The sequence below is a fragment of the Falco rusticolus genome, chromosome 3, assembly GCF_015220075.1.
Source record: "Falco rusticolus isolate bFalRus1 chromosome 3, bFalRus1.pri, whole genome shotgun sequence".
Taxonomy (NCBI): domain Eukaryota; kingdom Metazoa; phylum Chordata; class Aves; order Falconiformes; family Falconidae; genus Falco; species Falco rusticolus.
The window spans coordinates 30,286,026-30,308,507 of record NC_051189.1 but is presented as its reverse complement, the minus strand read 5'-3'; the positions used below and the strand labels follow the sequence as shown (position 1 = coordinate 30,308,507).

At 43.2% G+C, this 22,482-nt stretch overlaps 1 protein-coding gene across 2 annotated transcripts in view; it reads left to right on the top strand.

Moving 5' to 3' along the window:
* Positions 1–22,482, top strand: part of LOC119145084 (neural-cadherin-like) — a 59,409-nt gene that overhangs the window by 14,429 nt on the left and 22,498 nt on the right. For both annotated transcript variants that reach the window (XM_037381179.1, XM_037381180.1), the window contains exons 2-16: positions 1,818–2,012; positions 2,480–2,705; positions 4,020–4,224; positions 4,595–4,706; positions 7,776–8,025; positions 8,943–9,085; positions 9,430–9,602; positions 9,940–10,108; positions 11,348–11,518; positions 15,392–15,564; positions 15,689–15,856; positions 16,731–16,980; positions 19,620–19,747; positions 20,934–21,120; positions 21,303–21,446. In XM_037381179.1, the coding sequence (XP_037237076.1) occupies positions 1,883–2,012; positions 2,480–2,705; positions 4,020–4,224; positions 4,595–4,706; positions 7,776–8,025; positions 8,943–9,085; positions 9,430–9,602; positions 9,940–10,108; positions 11,348–11,518; positions 15,392–15,564; positions 15,689–15,856; positions 16,731–16,980; positions 19,620–19,747; positions 20,934–21,120; positions 21,303–21,446 (2,629 nt within the window). In that variant the 5' untranslated portion in view covers positions 1,818–1,882. The remainder of the gene's footprint in view (positions 1–1,817; positions 2,013–2,479; positions 2,706–4,019; positions 4,225–4,594; positions 4,707–7,775; positions 8,026–8,942; positions 9,086–9,429; positions 9,603–9,939; positions 10,109–11,347; positions 11,519–15,391; positions 15,565–15,688; positions 15,857–16,730; positions 16,981–19,619; positions 19,748–20,933; positions 21,121–21,302; positions 21,447–22,482) is intronic.

Sequence of the window (22,482 nt, the reverse complement as noted above, 5' to 3'; positions counted from 1 at the left end):
AGCATGTTTAACAAATGTTCCCATGTACGCAATGTCGGTACATTAGAAAACCAGAAACCATGTAATTTATGAATTTCCTCTAGCTAAAGAAACCATACCTGAAATTATTTTAAATACTTCAAAAAACCCACAAAACTTCAATGAAGTCTTTTTCCTTCTGGGAATGATTACTTCTGGTAAATTTGTCCAGCATGTATTTTTACTGTGGGGTAAAATTTTACTGCTCGTAAATACAGGTCTTGTGCGTCAGTGGATGTCTCTATCTGTGGGTAGTCTTTTATTTAGTATCAGATCCCTGAGGTCTACAGTTAAAATTTGTATGGAATTTCTAGCTTGCTTCTTGCCTTTGGTATTGGTTTTGTCCATGTGCTGCTGTCCTTTTCCATCCTACATGAAAAGTGGCCTTCCTGAAGGCAGAGATCAAGGGTTTCCTGTATGAGACACACGTACGTGTGCGTGGCTGTTGCTTTGAGAGCAGCGTAGCCCTTAACAGACCTGCAACCTCAGTGCAGTTTGTTCTAGTATATGATCATATTTCATCAGGTAAACAATGTGCATTTTTCATATGTACTTTTTTACTTCCCCCGTTTTCTACATTCAGTTTCTTTTTTTAAAAAAATGGAACTTATACGTTCAATAATATATTCATTTTGATTTGAAGTCAAATCTCAAGGCCCCCTCTGGAACACAAATGTGCTCAGGAAAATTTCTTCAAGAAGCTCCTATGTACCTTTAGCATCTGTTAGCAAGTTGCTGTGAGTTCAGAAGGTTTGAATTTAGGTCTCCCAAGAGGTAAAAATACTGTGAGTAAACCTCTACAGGCTCTTTGCAGTGGAAGGTTCCTCTCTTTCTTCTCTGTTGACAGCCCTTCTGCATGTCAGGGGTTCACCACTTTTCTTGGGCTGGCACTAGCGGTGTCACAGCCACCCTGGGAGCAGATCTGGAGTGATGCCAGGAGTTGTCCCACTGACAGTCAACCCTGCTTCCTGAAAGCCCTCAGACCATGCTACAGTTGGTGATCAGAGGGGATCTAGCTGCCTTCCAGGCAGCTCCCAAGTCTGACAGTCCAAGGTTGAGCAGATGCAATCATCTGCACCCCTTGTTTTAGCTGTTGGAGTTCAGTTCTTAGCCATAAAACGATACAGGTGCAGTCAATGTACAGGTGCCATTTTTCTCCAGGGATTCAGCTCCCAGCCCCAGAACCTCCATGCCCAGCAGACGGCAGTTTGTGCTGTGCTTCCTTGGGCTTTGCCATGGGGGGCCCATTTCAAAGCTGGTGTTTCACTCACCTAAGATGCAACCAGATGGGATGCTGGGGACAGAAGGAGGAGGCACATCTGCAATTCCTTGGATATCCAGTGGTTTGAGAGAACTAAACAAAACAGTGTTGGAGTGGGAAGAATTTTAGGGAGTTTTGATTGCTTACCACTGCTGCTGATTTTTAAGAGAAATATTTTAATAAGCCCTAAACCTGATTTGGTGAAACTGGCAACATTTATGCTGAAATTGTTGGGGAAAAAAAGGCCAAATTTCACCCGAGTCTGGATAAGTAAGCACTTAAAACTGTGTCTTGGCAAGTGCTGTAACTGACATAATATTTAATATGCATATCTAACTAATTAAAAGCTATTACTGAAAGTGTTTTTAATTAGTTGTTAACTATATTTAGTGCACATCGAGCTGCCAAAGTCCGTATCTGTACTGATTTTTTTTTTTGCATGCAGTAGGATGAATGTGATGGGTGATTCAGTTTGTTTACAGAAACTAATGGCTGAATTTGTGAACAAGCTGTCTAGAAATCCATACGTCTTTGGCAGATAACGACTGGTACCTCTGCCATGTGACACTCCTTGCTCCAGAAGAGGAACTTCTGTCCTGGGGGATGTACCCATACCCCTACCTGGCACGTGTTGATCCAGATGCCCGAAAAGGCACTCTCGTCTACCAGCTTGTCGCATATTACAGTAACAACGAAAACACCAGTGCAGGGATAACTTACACACTCATTGCAGGTAGGTCTTTTCGGGGTAGAGGGCTGGGGAGTTAAAATTCTGTTAAGTTGCAGGGTTTTCTTAGCAATTCCCCATTTTATCATTTCATTGATAGATTTTTCCCTTGGGGAATCCTTAAAGATAGAGCAGGTACAGCAAATAGAAGCTGGAGGTGCTTTAAGTAAAACAGTTATCTGGATGGGAATCTTGCTGACACTTTCTTTGCTTTACTTCTATTCTGAAATGGATTGCAGCCTTACTATTAGCTTAAGGCTCCCTTTCTTGCCCGTTCCCGTCTCATTTACACTGCACTGGCCAACAAAGCACAGTGTGAGTGAAAGATAAGGTGTATAACTGGAGACAACAAAAAGAAGTGCATGCAAGGACATAGGTAGATGATTTGAGGATAGCTTACCATAAAATAGTGAAAATGCAAGCGTTCTTGCTGTGGGGCATTTTTCAGACCAGGTCTGTGCATATATTGGTAGGTGGTGAAGAGCGATTCCAAGTCGATAAGGATACTGGCGTTATCATGACAACTGGCTTGCCTTTGACATGGAACAAGGAGTATGTGGTTACTGTGGAAGCCACTGATGAGTACGGCAACAAAAGCCCCTATGCCTCCATTTCCATCCTGGCAGGCTCCCGACCTCCGCAGTTCACTAACATGTCCTACAGTGTGTTTGTCCCTGAAAATACTCCATCAGGAGAAAAGTAAGTTGTACTTCTGTTAGGTGAGCTCCTTCCCTGCAATCTGAGAGCACAATATAGTGAAATTTTTGTGTTGTTGCTTCTTAGGGCTATGCATGTGTATTTGCCTATTACGCTTTAAAAATAGCGTTCTTTTTCTAAAAGAAATTATGCCTTTTCCAGTGTTTGAAAGTCTCCAGTGTGGCACATGATATAGTCTGAGATGCTGGAATTCTGCTGAAATAATTATTTTAATGCTCTTGGAGTCTTACTGCATCGCATCATGAATTAAAACAGCCAAATTCCTGGCTACGCATCTCCTGGAGCACTTCAGATACAAATGAGTGCTTGAAAAACCTTGTCTTTTAATTAACCAGGTTTGGAGTTGTTTGTATCCCGTTTGACTTGCATTTCAGTTTTTAGAAAGGCAAGTCATTGCCGGACTCTTGAGATAAAAAAGCCCATGTGAAGTGCAAATAGATACGGCAAAGTCTCCAAGGGGCTCTGCTGTTGTGTGAGGAATGGCTAAGCCAAGCCGCAGTGGCAAGGTGCTGCCGAGCTGGCTCTGGTTTTATTGTCACTCTTCAGCTGCTTGAGAGCAGCATGGGCTTTTAAGGCACCAAGTAGCAGGTGGAGCAGTGCCATAGGGTCTTTAAGGAGTAGAAAACCTCAAAATAAGCTGATGAAGTAGAAAAAATTGCTGGAGATGTGCCAATTACTCCTTAAAAGAGACTGGAGGAGGAGGAGGAGTGAAATTTTTCTCTTTCCCTGGAGCTTTTATTGAGATGGGCTTAAAGTGTGTTGTCACACTGGCCAGAGACTGGTGTGAGAGATGGATCTTCAAAACATAAGTCACGGTAGGGAGGCAGACATTCATTTCATGTCCTGCCAAGGCAGACAGCAGGATCTGGAAAGGCCCTGTGCTTTGTGGGTTTCCCATCCATCTCTGAACCTGTTCCTTTTCTGAATATACAGCTTCAAAGAAAATCAACAGGACAGTAGCTCAGTTATCTCTGTAACTGAAGCTAAACCAGTAAACTTCTGTCAAGTATTTGGAAGGGTACAATAGGGAAGAAAAAGATGTTTTCCTGTTAATGGGTGTTGAAATGGGTTGTTACCCCATCCCTGCTATGTCAGAGGATCAGTTTGGTGAGAGAAAAGTGGGTAGGTGGGCTCCCTGTAGCATGGGAATTTCCAGTCCGAGTACAAAGCTGAGCGCAGCATTGACAGAGAGTGGGCAACTGGCCTTTCCTCACCCTCATCTTCCTCCTCTAGGTGCTCAGGAAGCAGCTGCTGTTGTTGTTTTGAAGCAAAAGGTTATTCTCTCATTCTTTACAGAGTAGCAGTTGTTGAGGCTGTTTCTTTCCAGAGCCAGCCTCTTTCGTACACCCTGCTGACGAACCCCAGCGGGCTCTTCAGGGTGAGGCAGGAGAGCGGAGAGCTCAGCCTGACCCACCCTGTGGACTATGAGAGCGAGCACCACCTCTATCATCTCCTACTGAAAGCCATGGAAGTTGAGAGCACTCTTAGCAGCGTGACTGAGGTATGTAGATACCTTCGCTTCCTACCCGCTGTCTCTGTGGTCTTTGTTTCCATGTTATCAGGACCGTTAACCACATAGGTAGCCTAGAAAACTGGTGAAGATGCTTGGGAGGCAGGAGGCCTTTTGGTACAGGCAGAAGGCTGAGCTCTGAGCTGCATTCAGGTTTAGGTTCTGCAAAATACCTCCTGTTATTCCTCTTTGGCTTTGCCTCCCATCTGCTTGGAAGTGGAGGAGATAATACTTTTCTGTTTTACAGGAGTAGTGTGAGAAAAATTTTAGCACTGGAGGTGTAAAGGACAAGACAGCACCAAGAGCAATGACTGCCCAGGCAGAAACTAAAATCCCCTCTCAGCATGTCCTTTTGTCTCAGGTCATGGTCCATATCACCGACGAAAATGACTGTTCTCCTGAATTCCAGCACTCCATTTACAGCAGAGACAACATTCCCGAAACCATTCCTGTTGGCACGTCTCTGCTACAAGGTGAGGATCATCCTGGTACCTTTTGTTTCGGTCTTGCCACGGACCTGCTGGTTTGTGTTATGTGTCCGTGCTTTTACCGTGAGGAGTGCCGTCTCTTCCACAGCGGGCACTGCCTTTGTACCATGTAGACAGTAGTTTTTCTGGAGGTCTGTCAGTGGCTTCTAGGTACCCCAGGAGTAGAAGTGAGTGTCTTCAGGTGAGGACCACTGTGCTGTGCCCAAGGAGGGATCCTGTGGTACCCAAGAGCACTTCAGGCAGCTGACAGGCAGTCACTTAGTGGATTGCCATAGCTCATTTACTTTAAATCTTGTGGCTGTTTTTTAATTCAGCTTGGACATCTTTTTGTGTCCAGGAAGCAGCTGCAACTAGTTTTTCTTTTCTTAATGTGTTAAAAAAAAAAAGAACTTTTTAAATGGGCAGTTAGTTTTATCAAAAAGGTATTAGTGCTGTATAATTGACTTATAAAGTGTTGAAGAAGAAACCTTTGGAAAGCCTGTGAACTTTTATATTTACGGTTGTGGCTTACCATCATCATTCCAAATTTGTTTCATTTAACGTGGCCACATATCACTTGCACATAAACCTTGAATGCACAGACAACATTTTTAGAGACTAGAGTAATACCCTTTTGAAAGATTAGAGCTGTTGGAAATAATTTTAAGCCCCAAGTTCCAACCAAAACCTTAAGGTCACTCTTGAAATACTGTGGCTGCACAAATACAAAGTGAATTTGGATGATGCTGCACCTCTCATCTCAGTCTTTGGAGTCCAATAGACAAAGCACAAAAGTCCATTCTCCAACTTGCCTTCCTGGTGTCAGTTAAATGCCTTCAAAGATATCTTGAGACCTGATGTAGTCTGTTGTGATATGTGCCACAGGTGTGTTCTGTCTAAAACTGGGAGAATGCTTACAGACTCCCAGTCAGTATTCAGACAAAGTAGGGGCAGGTACTGGTGTAGTAACAGAAACACAGGCTGAGACATCAAGGGGGGTTATGGACCATGTGAGAAATGGGTAATGTTGCAAAAAAATACGTGTCTTAAGTTGTGTCTTTTGAAGACACAATGTACATTTCCTAAATTTGAAGCTCAACGCATGCAGGTTCCTTGAGGGGTGAGAAGCTGCAGCCTCAGAATGTCCCACAAACAAAAATAAGTGCAAATTAGAGACAGTCTTTGCCATTCTGTGGCTGACTGGGTTGCTATCAATGGTCATGAAAAAGGTAACGTGATACATGCTATTTGTTAAAACTGTGGATGATGTAAATGTAGGGTTTAGTCAATCACTTTTATTTTAACACACTCAAAGTCTGGCTTGTGTCATGTTTGTAGTGCTGGTGCTACACCAGCTGAGTCAGTCTGTCTGCTTAGTCATTATGGGCAGATTTATGCTCGCTGCATGTGCTTTAAGATGTCTGCATGCAAACAAGCTATGATCTGAAAAGCATGGAGGGATGCTCTCAGCAGGGGTTAGCATATTCCTTCAGCTGCACCGCTCTTCAGCAGAGCAAGGCTTAGAGTTGTAGCTAGCAACTTTGTGCTAGCCTACTAGGCTTTGAGCTGGAGTTAGCTTGCACTAAACTAACTCAGAGCATGGGCAGAGCCAGCACAGACCTGTTTTTGGTTGCTATATGATCCTCAAAATACCTTTGCAATGCAGGCAAGTTTGCAGGATGGAATGAAATGCAAAGGGAATGGAATTTCTGCTTGCTGTTGGGAAGTAAGGCATGTTTTTGTCATGTACAAGTAAACATCACGTTTCCCTATTTGCCAGAAAACATCTGGGGAGAAAGAAGTATGATCATTAAGCACATAAAATGTATTAATGTGAATGGCTACAATGTCTTAATAATGACTTTGTAGATGAAATCAGAAATTTTCTAATCAGATGTTTTCTGCTTTCTGCATATCTTTCTAAAAACAATACTTAACCACTAAATTTAACAGTTTTAAGTCACTTTCATTTCAATCTTTCTTGAGGTTTTAATATATTTAGTCTTTCAGTTCAACAAGAGAGTGATAAACCTTTGCTTTTGTAGTCTGTAACACACCCAAACATTTAATCACAGCAGGATTTTGAGAGATGTTAAACCAAATGTTACAACTATCCCAAATGTCCTTTTAAACCAAGACGAGTAACTTTCCACAGGTGGAGGTAGTTGAGGTTTTTTGCAACTGAGTAGCCCAGCATTTCAGTGTGCTTTATGAAATCTTTCTCTTCCCTTTTCCTCTTCTGAGTTAATATTCTGATAGTGATGGGTTGTCTTTTCTTCATCTCATTTTTGGATGATGCTGTAGCTGTCTGCTAGGGTGTCTGCACTGCAGTCACTGTTCTGCTTACAAAAGGCTGTGTGCTACCAAGATGGCTGCATCAGTATCATCCTTGTAGAATAAGGAGTTTGTTCAATTGCGATGTGGGTATGATGTGAAGCCTCACTGTTTGGCTAGAAAAATAGCAGGGTAATTAAAGAGGTGAGCTCCTGCTCGTAAATATCACTTTTGATACTACACTGTGAACTCTAACTCTTTGTTCTGCTGATTTGCTGGGTCTGAGCAGATGGGCCACCCAACGTACTGAATAAACACTTACTGGGGAGGAATGTGTAATCACTCTTTGTACCTTGAAGTGCCAGGTAATTAAAAAGTACCTTAGCTATAACATAGCTGGGAGCTAATTAAATTTGAACAGCATCCCTGGAGAGAGTGAGGACACAGTTTATGACTGATAATGCTCTACCAACATGCATATTGATTGTGCAGTAATTACCAGCGTTGACTGCTATTTGTACAAAGCAAGTTGTGTAGTATTGGAATCACGCTGTCCTGCAAACTCACCTTGCTGCGGTCACTCAGGCTGGGCTGGAGTGGCAGGAAGAGTTGTTTTGCTTTTTTACCCCCAGCCTCCTGCTAAGTTCCCAGAGTCTTACCACAAAAATAAGGCTTTTATGGATAGAACAGATCTAGGTGATTTCTATTTAAAAAAAAATATCTGAAGTTGACTGGGTAGGAAATAGCATGACCAAGCTTCTTTTGCAGCATGACTGTTCTGTTCAATGTGTTCCCTAACAGTGCTTGCAACAGACTGCGACTCTGGCTCCAACTCGGAGATCACTTACTTCATCCAGAGCACTGATTTTTCCATCACGCATCATGGGGTCGTCAATTCTAACCAGAGGCTGAACTTTGAGCGAGCAAACCATATGTATGAGTTTGTGGTGATAGCTGTCGATAAAGGACATCCCCCTCGGACAGGGACGGCATCTGTGCGAATTCGAATGGCCAACGTGAATGATGAGGCTCCTGTCTTCTCTCAGTCCATGTAAGCCAGCTTGAATGCCTGCTTTGGTTTTTAAAGATGCTGTTTGTATGTGTAACCGTAGTAATGTTTGGCTAAACAGTCACTCGTTTTGTGCAACTATAAGTGCCGGTGAAATCAAAGGGTAATTTGTATGAAGAAGGGCTTTAGAAGTTGGCCTTTCATTTCTAGATTGTATCAAAAAATACAGCAGTTGTGATACCAGTGTATTGACTTTATAGAGAGGAACAGAATGAATGAAAGATCTAATTCTATAGAGAATTATTTTGGCTGTGTTGACTTCTAGGTCTCACAGTGATTGTCCATATATAAATATGACAGATAAAGATGGTAGTTAGTAAAAATTGAAACTTAATTTTATCTGCAGCGGATTGTATTCTAAGCTAATTTCATGAGGCCCTGCTTGTTTAAAATGCCTTCTTTCCTTTCCTGAATAAATAGAATTTCTGCTTTTTGCACAAGTTTGAAGTATGGACGTGCTTTTAAAACAAAACACTAGTACATTTATGTACAAAATTAAATGCTATTTTATATTCATCTCTGTAGTATGTGATGCTTTCCATTAGTATACATGGACATAAGAAACAGTCCATGACAGATACTACTCCTTTTTCTCATCTTTAGGAGATAAGTGAACCTGGTTTGCAGTGCAATGTGGTATGGTGCATACTGGTATCTTCCAAAATACCCTTGGAAATTACGTATACCAAAAATGCAGGATTAAAATCCTAAAATACATACCCTATGCTGAACAAAGATTTTCAAGTCTTGTCTTAAACTGATCAAAGATTCCATGATTGCATGCCCAAAGCTTAAAAATCCCCACATTCATAATGAATTTGTAATTTTGCCTGACAATTAACATGGTGATGGTTATTCTGATACTGAATGTGCTTCCACTGCTCCTTTATGTCCACCAGTTACAGAACTTTCCTTTCGGAAGATGCTGGTCCCAGCACTTTAGTGGCTACTGTTCGGGCAAAGGACCCTGATGGAGATGGGCTGATATATCTGATTACAGGAGGCAATGAGGAGGGCAACTTTGAACTGGATAGTCAGAAAGGTAAGGAAAGAGATTTTAGAACAGTTATTTGCTGTCTAATCTGTACAGACTCTCCTTCACCTGCATGTCAAAAAAACATAAGAAAGCACTATATTTATATAATCTGGAAATGGGGATGCTTTGTGTCAGTGAAAATTAGCTCTTTGACAGTCTTTCTCCAAATACAAACCAAAACTTGTGATCTAAGGACTGTGGAGACAAAGATGACCGATTCCTGTCCTTTGCAACCAAAATACAAACTGAGCCAGCAATACAGTGGCAAAGAAATGTGGTACTTACTTGATTTTGGGTTTTTTTGTTTACACAGTAAAAAAAAAAAAATGACACTATGCTTCCAAATGTAGGTATCATTAAACTCCGCAGAAGCCCACCGCCCAGCCTGAAAGGGCCGCAATACACACTGAACATCACTGCGATAGATGACAATGCATCGGGGGGACCCACCCCGCTCAGCAGTTTTGCTGAGGTTATTGTAGGAGTTAATGACATTAATAACAACAAGCCTGTCTTCAGAGAGGTAAGATGTCTTTCTGCAGATATACTTTTCCCATCCATAACTGGGGTTGTAGCCTTGCCTTGGCTGCTGCTGATTGCCAGTGGGCTGAAGGGACTGTGTGTGCGGAGCAGAATGAATCTGTAAGTGAACACGCAGCCAGCTTTCTTCATACTTGAAGTCTTCATTCTCCTTCTCTCCTTCCTTACCCTTAGAGCTTGATTTCTTTGCGAGTATAACTGATAGAAGTGATTTTCTTCTGAGTTCTTCTCAGATGTCCTGGAAAAAATATTGACATTGTGTGGCAAATTCATGTGACTCTGTGTAATATATAGGGTTGGATGTTTGGGTGTGTTTTTAGTGCGCTTACTACAGCGACAGCACCTGGGTTCTGGAGAATCAGCCTCCAGGCACGTATGTGCTACAGGTAGAAGCCTACGATGCAGACCTTGGCGTCAATGGAGAGGTGAAGTATGGGCTCATGCACCGAGATGGAGCTTTCCTAGGCTTCAGCATTGACCCAGACACAGGTCAGTAGCTTTCAGGTTACTGAGATAAAATGAAAATGCCTTTGTATTGTAATGAGAATGACACAGTATGAGTGTGTCCATGTGGGCTCGTGCTTTAACAGTGTGACTGCAGAGTTAGCTTCTAGAAGAAACACTGAAAAAAGTTCAGAGTATATGGATAACTGTGCACGTAGATTAAATTAAGATTATAGTGATTAAAAAGAGAAATGAAGTAGGGAAACAAACCCCAGTTGAATAAGAAGATAAAAAGCTATCCTGTATCAGTTATCTTCCTATTGGATCAAGTGTAGCTCTGAAAGTACAAAGCAGAAAGTATGACTCTTAACAGCTTGAGTTTGTTCTTCCCTTCAGTGTGGTCATGGTCTATTTCCCATCTCATGCACAAAGAGGAGGTCCAGTGCAGTGTGTATAGGGGCATGGCCCTTGTACCATAACAGGGTAGTGACAGACTTGGTGCATTTCAAGTGAAGAAGTTATAAAAATTGTTAATGTTTCTATACTCAAAACAGTAAAATGGGATATTTGCATACCCAGGGCTGTGCAGGAGACTGGAAGGGCTTACAACAGAGCAGCAGAATCCTGGTTCCTAGCACAGCAGAGACACAGGTCTGGGAGTGGCCTTAAGAAGGCCAGTTTAAAGTCTCCCAACCAGAAGAAAAGAGCTGAGATGGGAAGAGACTTGATTAGTAGAGAGGAAAAACTGAAGATCTGGAGAAAAATGTTCAGTTTATTAACTGAGCTGTGTGATTTTATCACCAGTTTTAATCTGTTCAATGAGGCAGCCTCCAGCTCCTGTAGTAGAAGTGACATTGGTCACATCTCTTGTGCCCTCTGTGGTGTGACTCTTTCCCAAAGTAATAAAGAGCTGTCTTTCAAATGTTCAGTTACTTGGACTGTCACTGGAGTAAACCTGAGGCCTCTCCATGAGCAGGAGAAAGTCCGTCTATGCTCCATGAGGAGTGAGATAACAAGGTACTTGGACCAAAGGTCCTTATCAGGGGCAGCAGAAGAGCACGCTGTTGGCTGCTGGCAGCATGTGCCGTGGGGGGAGAGGAGAGACAGGGGAACTGGAGTTGGTCTTGTCGAAGATGCATTGCAGGGCTGGTGTGGATCCAGCCTGATGGCTGTGCTGCGTCTGGTCAGCAGCGCTTCCTCTTGTGCAGGAGGTGTGCAGGTCCCTCTCTGCCAGTTCAGTCCCAAGGCTGTGACGCACAGAACAGGAGATGTCTGTGTTCCTAGGAGTCATCACGACCACGCAGAGTTTTGACCGGGAGAAGCAGAAGGAATATACGCTGTCTGTCACTGCTACCGACCAGGCTCAGGAACCGCTGATCGGCGTGTGTCAGATCACTGTCCTTATTACTGACGTCAATGACAACGATCCCAAGTTTGAGAACAGCCGCTATCAGTGTGAGTGTTTCTTAACCACCTGTCCCAGCACCGCAACATGAACCTGGTTAGTAGTTCCTTACAACAGTGGTCAGTTTTTTAGGTGACAGGTCTTCCTTTGCTGCCCACTGAGCCAGTTACCGCTTAATCTGTTGTCAGCAGAAATATGCAAAATTGATCAGTCCTCTTTATTCATTGCAATACTCTTAAAAACACAGACAGTCTTTGCTCCTACAGATGAGGCAGATCTGACCACTTCCCTTTGTGGCTTTTCCGTGCCCAGTTTTTCTGCATGCTGAATTTGTATTCAGTGTCCCAAAACAGAACATGACATCCTAGCTGGGGATTCATCAACCCTGACTAGAAGAGCAATTGTCATCTGTGTGTCTTTAACACGGCACCTCTGTTTGAATAGGCTGGAGTGGTATTTCTCTCTTGTTAAACAAAATCCATGGCTTCTAGCCTACATTTGGCTTGGAGCCCTGCTGCCTGCTGTGACTGTGTTGCTGAGCTAGCTTTTCCTGATTGCCCTGGTGCCATTCCCTTTTTCATCCCCACATGATGTGCTTTTCATCAGTTTTTCATTTAGTTTTACTTGATGCTTCTCCAGTAGAATCCCTGCACTGCAGGGCACTTGGACCCTCTACTTTTGGTGTCACCCACAAGTGATGCACGTACTCCCTAGCTGCTGGACTAGAACAGACCCTTCCTGGTGTAATTGCCCCAAAATGGCATTTTGAAGATGTTTTGCCAGTTCTATGGAAATGTCGTGTAAGGCAAAGCAGTGACCAATGTCCTGTTAAAGCAAAGATGGCTCCATAAGTCAGTCATCTTTAGCATCACAGTGGCCAGCGTTTTAGCACCATCCAGAAAGAGGTTGGGTGCTTGCACAGCAGGATTTTAGCAAGGAGAAGTGATGACCTGCTAGGAAATAGTGTAAATATACATCCACACTTCAGAATTATGCACAAGGATAGAAAGAAAATGGTGTTGCACCTTTTAGAGTATCTTATAGTGACTAACTCCAAATGCCAAACTGGTTAAGATGTGCAAGTTGGGAACAGCCATTTCTGCATTCCTACCAGTGGTTTCTGCAAACCTGGCCAAAGCAGCGCTGAGAATTCAGGTGGGAGAGATCTCAGTGCAGAGAAATATTTTTGGACAGAGCAGAGAAGTCCTTGAGGTAAAGGTAGTGTTTGTGTAGAGATGAACCTTTCTAGTCTGCCTTCAAACGTGTCCTTCAGGTGTGTCCTGGTTTTAGCTGGGATAGAGTTAATTTCTGCCTAGTAGCTGTACAGTGCTGTGTTTTAGGTTTAGTATGAGAATAATGTTGATAACACACTGGTTTTTTAGTTGTTGCTAAGTAGTGCTTACCCTAAGTCAAGGACATTTCAGTTCCCCATGCTCTGCTTTGTCGGTGGGGAGGTGCACAAGGAGCTGGGAGGGAGCAGAGCCAGGGCAGCTGACCCGAACTAGCCGCAGGGATATTCCATACCACAGATCATCAAGCTCAGTATATAAACTGGGGGGAGTTGGCTGGGAGGGACTGATCGCTGCCTGGGGACTGGCTGGGCATCGGTCAGTGGGTGGTGAGCAATTGTATTGCACATCACTTGTTTTTCTTGAGTTTTATTCCTATCTCTGTTTTTGTTATCTTCCTTTTCATTACAGTTACTATTATTGCTATATCACATTTTACTTTATTTCAATTATTAAATTGTTCTTGCTTCAGCCCATGAGTTTTACCTTTCTCCAATTCTCCACTCCATCTCACCAGGGGCGGGGGAGTCAGTGAGTGGCTGTGGCGTACTTATTTGCTGGCTGGGGCTAAACCTCGACAAGGTGAAGCTGCCAGGGATTATTTTTTTTTTTCAAAAGTAGTGAAGCTGAGAGGTTGCATTTGGTAATTATGGTGACTTTGCCACTTCTGAGGAATGGGCAGATTTTTTTCTTTTTTTATGAACACACACGCCAGTAAGGTCCTGAAGCAAAGGCAGCCCTTTGGGATGGGGAAACTGCAAATAATGAGGTCACTTCATGCATAGCACTTTTCCAGCATCTATACATAAGTAATCAATGTTTGTACGTCACAGAATTAAAAATAGCTCCTTCTCTAACAAGATCAAATGCCATTAGTCATAGGTTTCTATTCTTCCTGGAAACTGCTGGTTCTTAATTCCTCAGCACTAGGATGCTGGTCAAATCCGTGATTTAAGCCATGCATCTTATCATCTGCTGCAAAACAGACATGAAATAAATGCTTAACTCCATGCAGTAGGGATGGTAGAGTAAGTGTAAGAGTTACGCGAACAGTAAGCAGAAGTACATAAAATGAGAGTACGACCCTTCCAAGTAATCTTGTATTTTTTCTCACAATGCGATTTAACAGGATTTGACTATAAAAGCATACATTTAAACACACACACACACACAAAAAAAAGGGTATTTCACAGTGTTGCTTAGCAATAAATTTGATTTTCATTAATCTATTTTAGTGCCAGTGAATCTTTCTGAAACTAGCTTTGGCTGTTACTGACATACCAGGGACATGAATCCTTTGCCAATTAAATGTCCTGGTGGATGAGAGAAGCTAATTAAAGCTCAGATTGTTGTTCATGGAACAAGTGGTTGTGGTGGTTTAAGCTTTTGCTGCCCCCTGCCACAGACTGTAGATATTAAGGAAGAAAATCAAACTAGGAAACATGGCCACTCCACTTTATAAATAATATGCAATTCTGCTTGTCCCACCACAAAAATGCTAAAGGAGACACATGCATAGATATGAAAAAGTTTCTGAACAAGAAGTAATTAAGTAGCCTGACTGGGTTGTCTAAATGTAACCGTGACAGCCTTCCCACTGCCACTGCCAGGGCCATTTCAATACAATGAGCCGATGGAGCCTTAGTGCATGGAAAAACACAATCGGGCAAGCACCCATAGCTACTTGGAGGAAGAATTGGGACTGGAATTCCAAGTCCCAGCCAGGAATGGCTGAGAACTGAGGGGCAAGCAGTACCAAAGTCAGATCAGAGCAATCTAAAAACTGAGGTGTGGAAGAGAGGCAGCTGGCAGGGATGCAATAGCTTTATATAAAACGGCACCTCACAGAGAGGAGGAGAGTAGGAAATGACTGCTCACAATTTCCCATCATTTTGGTGGTGTCCCTGACAGGAGCCAGGCTTTAGGAAGATAAAATGAATTACTCTTCTGTGCAATGAGTACTTCAACTGTGTGACTCTTTGCCACCTAATCTTTAGAAGATGATTGTAAAAGCAGGTTCAAAGAAGGATTGGTCTGTCTAGGACTAGGGGCACAAAGACACAACCTCTGTCTCAGGTGGACCTAAGGAAAGAGACATGTATAGAATGATCATTGCCCTTGCCCTCAGCAGTTTCTCCACATCACTGGGGTGTTGGGGGCATCTTCACTACAATCTGAATCTTCATGCTTCAGGATTGCCTACTGCCTCCCGCCGACCGTGCTGCTGCCGCCACTCACAGTCAGGATTAATTCAGTTTGCACAGAATTCCTTTTGATGCCAAGCTGCTTTTATCCGCACTGAGCCCAGCAGCCTGGGCTGTGATCCGAAGCAGTGGGCATGGGGGCGGCTGCAGGGTTTGCCAGCACTGCCATGGAGAGGCACGAGCGCTCGGCGTCAGTAAACCTGCTTCACCAGCAGCTCGCTTCACAGCCCAGGGCGTCAGGGGAAAGGGAAGAGGAAGCTAAAAGAGGACTACAGACACTCTGTTAGTGATGATACTTTATAACCTGCCTCATTACAGAAACACTTCATCACCAGTGAGGGGGGCTATGGGGTTTCACAGGGGTATCTCAGGGTTTACGGCCAGGTAAACCAGAGCAAGACCTGCTGACAATACCTTTGTCTTTTCAAAGACTTCCTCAGCGAAGACACTCCAATGGGGACGAGTTTCCTCCGTGTAGCAGCTCATGACAGTGACCAGGGTGTGAATGCTGCTGTCACATACTCAATGTTAGAGCACCAACTGGAATACTTCCAGATCAACCCCAGCACGGGCTGGGTATATGTGAACCGCCTGCTATCTCAGGTAACATGACTCTGCTTGGAAATGAGCAACCTCCAACCCTCAAATCTGTTGCAGAGGGTTAATTGCAGTCTCTTGATTTGTACAAAATTGTTTGCAAATATCCTCAATCTTCTTCGTTTCATAGACAACGCGCGTTAGTCGCTATATTGTAGCGACAGATGGAGGGAACAGAAGCAGCACTGTGGAGCTGACGGTAACTGTCACTAATGCACTGAGCCAGCCGCCCCAGTGGGAGCAGAGCAGATACTGGGTAACCATCCCTGAAAGCACCATTCGTGACACTAAGATAGTGGTATGTTTAAAGTGTAATTACTTCCCTCCCTCTTCTTTTGATTCCAACTGCCTCCTCTGCTGTGCTGTCTCCATGTCAAAAGTACGTGGGATGACCACTCTGCAACCTCACCGCGTTGTACTGTTTCCTTACCAGCCTTCATAGCTGTGTACCCTGTTAGCGTTTGCCAGGAATACCTTGCAGAATAGGCGGGCATTTCAGCTGGCAGCAGTTTTCCCAGTGACTTACACCACTGGCCATCAGGGTGTGCTCCTGCAGAAGCCAGAGCCATGCCCTGCCTGTGTGGGAAACTGAGTGTTCCCACCAAGGGCCAGCTCCTCACTCCTCCATCCTCAGTGGATGGTGCTGCCTGCCTGCATCTTTCCTATAGCTTTTCTCAGTTTAGCACTACAGCGTGGAACAGCTGTAGTTTGCTTTGGGCTCTTTTAACCCAAACCAATTCCTTTTTAACCTGTACAGACTTATTCTTTAAGGATAGTCTCTTCATAAATCACCAGGTAATTTCTGTCTTCCTCTTCCTGCGTGTGATATTCAAGTACCTGCAAACAATTCAGGTTTTGCCTGTATCTTGCCTGGTAAAATGTACAATGCAGTGGAAAAATGGTCTCCTTTCAGATTGCTTTTGTTTTGGAAGGAGGATTGAGAAGGGATTTCCTTTAGCCAGTGATGCAGTTCTGGCTTGGCACATTTAGAGGCAGGTAAATTTACTGTTGATTGAAGACCTGCATCAAACCCAAATGTTGTAAACTGAAACTCAGCTCTGTAAACTCTTTCACTTTTGTCTATGTATGTATGTTCTTGCCATCAAACTGAACACTTAACACTTGCAACCCTACGCTTCATGAACATATGTGGTGGCTCTTTTCTTCTTCAGACCGTCAAAGCCACATCCCCTCTTGGTGATCCCAGGGTTACGTATAACCTGGAGGAGGGTCAGGTTCCAGAGACTAACATGCCAGTTCGTTTCTATCTGAAGCCAAACAGAGTTGATGGATCTGCTTCTCTTCTAGTCGCTGAACCACTTGACTTTGAGACAACTAAGTTTTTCACCCTGACAGTCCGGGCACAAAATGTAGCAATGACTCCTTTAGCTTCCTTTACCACTGTTTGTGTGAACGTAACAGGTAAGCTTTGCTGCACTTCAGCAGCTCATTCAGAACAAAATTCTCATTATTTTTAGTATAACACCACAAATGAAGGTAACATCCATGAAATGCCAAGCTCCCTAAGAACGCTTTGTACGTTTCTGTACTGTAAAAGGAAGTGGTGCAGTCATTAAAAAGGTTTATTTGAGACAATTTCTAAGTACAGCTATGAAATGTGGAAATGTTACAGTGCAAAAATGGGCTGTCTGAATGTTTAGGCAACTAGTGCCTGCTTCTACAGATGTAATTGGAAAGATTTTCTTCTGATAGGAGGAGAAATCTAGTAAATGTTCCCAGGCTGTTGAAAGGAGAGGAGTATTACTGGAAATATTCTGTGATATAAAAAGATGAATAGCCCAGACATATTGAGTTTGTGTTTGATATCTGTTTAGGGGGGTTAGTTATATTCAGAATTTTGTATTGAACACTGAGATTAAAACTCAAAATGAAAAGGATCCTTACTAATAGGTGCCATTTTCAAAAATTTGATCCAGCCCTCCTTACACTAGGATCTTTTTGTAAGGCTCTACTCCTGTAGATCCACATAAAACTATAAATCTGATTTTAATCCCTGCTTTTTGAAGCATTAGTGGAATTACTTTTGATATGTAGACATCTAGATGAAAATAAGTGAAGTTGCCAGCAAAAATGTTTTCCTTGCTCACCACCATGGAAATGAAAGATTTAAGTGGTAATTTGAATGGGAATTCAACTTCCCTGCTTCACTTTATCACAGCATTGTCCTGTCTTCCCCGGTCCACCAATGCAAAAATCCTTCAGGCTTGTAGAACAAGAATGCTTCAAGTCAGGGTCTGAGCCTCACTGCAGATTATGGACCCTGCCCCAAAAGATTTTTCATAGAGAACATTTATCGGTATCAGAATTTGGCAGAAACTTCAATTTGCTCATGAGCAAAAATCCTTTTTTCAATAACTTAGTATTTCATATGAAAAAAGATTTACACACACATATGCATTAGTGGAAGAAAATAGCAAGTTAAACATCTTTAAGAGAGAAATAACCACCAGAAAGTTTCATGTGCAGAATTGTCCTTTATTTATGCACAAGCACACAGAAAAGGAAGTCTTTTGTAGTATTTTAATTTCCTTACCTCGCTTAGTGAATTTGCTGAAACTTTTCTCTAACAAGACTTACTCTTTTATAAAATATAAAAAAAAAAGTCTATTAGAAAATAAATTTTCACAGATTACTATGAATATAAGAGAGAAAGAAAATTGGATTTTACAGGAGCCCACGCTGACAACTTAAAAAAAAGAAAGTAATTTAAGACTGATCCTGCAAATAGTTGTGTGTCAGAATCAATGGAGTCATGTGGCAGTAGTAAAAGTAAATATATGCTGAAGGGTTTGCCGAATGAGTTATTAAGAAATTTTTCTGCTCTTCACGAAGACAGGTGGATCTGAAGAACTTACATTACAGCTGCTCTGTGCCATGACACAGGAAAATTACTTTCTTCAAATGTGGCTGTTAAACTGTGAAAAGTGCGAAAAGACGTAGGGGCCTATGCAGCATTTCTCAGTTTAGTTGTCTCACAGACAAAGAGGAACCTGGACTATGTCACGGGTGGAGCAGGAGGATGTGATTCCAGAGCAGTTTAAATAGATCTGGGTCAGTGCTGACATAGTTCTCCTGCCTGTCCCTTGTGTTCACCTGGTCCTACACAGCAGTTTTAAGGACAAAATGTGTCAGAAACTGGCCCTTCCAAATACAGGACATATCTTTTCCAGTTTAGGCCTCTACAGGGGCCAGGCAAGGAAGACAAGAGACCAGCACTGCTGTAAGCATAATGTGGCTCTTCCTTGCATCTCATCTGCCTTGACTGCAGGTGGCCACTACCGGGCAGCCCTTCCTTCCTTCCCCTGCCCATCTCACCGTGCCCCTTGGGCTGGATCTGGCGGTTACACAGCTGCAGAGCGTGTCACATCACAGCTAGACCTTTTCTCTCCAGAAAGTCAGGCTGCCTCAAAGCAATAAAATGCCAACATGGGACCGTATGATCCAGCTCATGGGAAGGGGGATCCCATGGCTTAGAGCAGGATGACAAGAGCGGGGAGATCGGTGTGCTTCCTTTGGACGTTGGCCAGCAGTTAGATGAGGGGAGGCTGACGTGCAGCTGCATCCTACAGCCTAACATAAATCTGGCTATACTGCCCTACAAAGGCCAGGAAAGACTGCTTTACATACGTTCTTTGTCAACTCTATAAACTCTGCAATTTTAATTTCCATTGTATGTTAAACAGCCCTTAATAAAATGCTGAAATTAACTACTGCTGTAGATAACCAGCTCCTTATAGACTGTGGATGAAAGGCCTCCTGGTCCTGGTGTTCATGGACTTGCTATAAGATTGCTGGTCAAATCATTAGCCAGTATCTTAGCTGGGATTAGGCCACTGTCTCCCAGAAACTGCTCAATGTTTATAAAATGCCTCCTGACAGCTGCCATGAAAATGGGGAAGACCCAAAGCAGGATTTCTTCTTGCTATGAGTAAGGGGAGTTCTTCCTCCAAGCTATATTATGACTGTGGGAAAGAAATACAATAAGAAAAAAAAGTCTTCAAACATTTTCTTACCATGGTCCCCATCCCCTGCTTTTGCAGATGTCAATGATAATGTTCCGTTCTTCCTGTCTTCTAACTACGAGGTGTCTGTGCCAGAAGGAGCTGATGTCGGCACATCCGTGGTTCAGGTGTTAGCTACGGACTTGGATTCTGGCCTGCATGGAGAGGTTTGACCTTACATCCAATTCTTTTCCTCCCAATAGGCAAGTTTTAGTATTGCAACTAGTAAGAGTGCACAGACAGCAGATGACAGCGTAATGAGCCACAAACACTTCTTGCAGCACTTGTCAAGTATTCGTCTAGCATATGCCTGATGTGCATAATATGGGATGCAGGCAGAGATGATGCTGTTCATGGTCTTGGGATCCTACATCGTAGCAACTTGTCCTGATCCAGCAACCATGACAAAGCACTGCTGCATGATTCTCAGGGTTGCTCCCATAACAAGGCAAGTGGAGGTCACTGCAGAATGTTTCCAAACTCTTGCCTCTTCAGCTCATTATTTAGTTGACCATCACGTGATTATGGTTGGTTAAATGCGGCTATTTAAATATGGTCAATTAAGTAACATTTCATTTCACCATCACTGGTTCAAATGGTTGGTCAAACCAACATTTGACCACCATTGTTATAATGACCCAACCAAAGCAGTGTTATGAAGGAAACTGCTCATTTTCTGTGCATTTTCCTGAGCCTTTTTCAAAAACCCTACTAGCTTTTCTGGGAGGGAACTCTGGCTAGTACAGATCTGCTGTTCTGTGATTGTCAGAAGTTCCAAAAGGAACTTCTGAAGAGCAGCCTGTGTGGTAGAACTGCCTGGCAGTGCTCTGGACATGACTTGGTGGTGGCAACGTTGGCAACGTTTTTTCAGAGGAAGCCAAGCCTTTGTTACAGGGGCAAATGCGGGTAGCTTTCATCAGTGGAGGTTTTAATTTGTTCAGTCCTGCTGAACAGGACCCATACTCTCAGTTAACCCCACTTCTTTTGTGATCAGAAGCACAGTGGGTTGCTAGAATCTGGGGAGATGCCAGGGAAGATGCCATTCCATACATTCTCTGTCCTTTTGTTATTCATGATCTTTCTTAACTGCTCCTGCTGGCCACTGTTGGAGATTAGGGCTTGATGGGCCTTGATATCACTGGTACAGATGATCTTCTGTTTAAGAATTCTGGTTTTTTTTGTATCAAAATGGGCAAAAGAATTAGAAAAATTATGTCCAGATTAACTGTCTTTCCTCGGTGTTGCTACTTTGCAGGCAGACCTAGGGGACTACAGGGGAAGGGGGAAGTCACAGCACTTGGACATAGAAATGAAAGTGGAAAATGCAACCTCTCTTTACTATTTTATTTTTAGGTTCACTACTTAATATTGAAAGATGCTGGTGAGGATTACCAGTTCTTCACCATTGAGCCTGAGACAGGAATTATTTCCACCCATGCAACTTTTGACAGAGAGAAAAGAGCCTCTTACCTGATTGAAGTTCAGTCTCAGGACTCTTCAGAATCTGCTAGACCTGGTGTTCATGGGCAGCCCAACACAGGTAGAAGTAGTAAGGAATTATATATTGGGTAAAATGTATCAGAAATTGGGTTCCTTAACTTTTCAAGTCTTGGGGGTGGGGTGGGGGGGTGTGGGGTGTATGTGAGCTGTCTGGAATACAACAAGAGGTACTCCACCTCTGCCATTTCTCGTCTATATGTTCCTCTTGAATCTCCTTCTTAGACACAGCCTATGTAAGGATTTTTGTCAGTGATGTGAATGACAACTCTCCAGCATTTCCTCGGTCAGTGTATGAGGTCAGCATAGATGAGGACAGGGATGTTGGAAGTCCTGTTGTGACAGCAACAGCAGATGATGAAGATGAGGGTGAGTAGACTCTGCATGGCTTTCTAAGTCCTCTTAGTATTACTGTGTGTTGTATGTAGGGCTACTTCCTTCATGGCAAGTAAATTTTCCGTATTCAGGAAGTGATTAAGCATTTCAAGCATTTGTAATAGTGAGGAGAAAAGTTCTGGGCACACAGGAGCATTTTCTTTCATTAGGTTCTCAGGTTTGCAGTGCAAAGGTTAAGCTAGCTGGCAATCTCTTTGGGGCAGAATGAAATCACCTGGAGTCACAACCCAGCTGTAACTTCACAAGAGGTAACATAAAAACTAACTCACTCCTGAGCATGTGTTTGCTTTGTGCTGACTCCTGTGCTTTCCAGGTCTCCCTGGGCATCAGTTTTACTTATTACTATTGCAAGAAAACCAAACCTGTGTGCTCTTTGGTGAGTTACTGGGTTGAATATACTTGTGGAAGAATCTGACAGACATTAGAATATGTGGGATGACATGGCCAGAAATGAAGGCAAGAATGAGGCAGGGAAAAAGGGAGAGCCAGACCTTCTTTTGGGGCTCACAATTACATCAGCTCTGATGGTGTGAAACTGCCCCTACAGTGTGGTGAGATCAGATGGGCTGAGCCAGTCCAACAGCATGCAACCACCACTCAGTTCCTGTCTTTGCTTTTACTGCGGCTTTTTTGCTCCTTTCATGAGTTGGTCCAGCTCAACTTGCTGGAGAAAAACAAACCAGTTTTAAAAAAGAAGGCAAGCTGGGTGTGCTGGTGACAGAGCCCAGATAAGCACCAGAGGAATGTGTTGCTGGGAGCAGGTGAGAGCTGACCATTCCTTCTGGTGGCAGTACTGTAATGCCTGTGCCTCTTAGTGCCCATGATGGAGAAGAGGCCATTCAAAACTGGCTGCTGCACTGGAGAGAATTTGGCAAAAGTGACTAGCAAGTGATGCTCAAACTCATGCTGCAAAGGCAGCCAAGCTCTTCCAAGCACTAATGTTGCACACAGCCTTTTCACTTTCTTGCCATCCGTGTTGTTCCAGTCTTTTAAAATCCACAGTTCACTC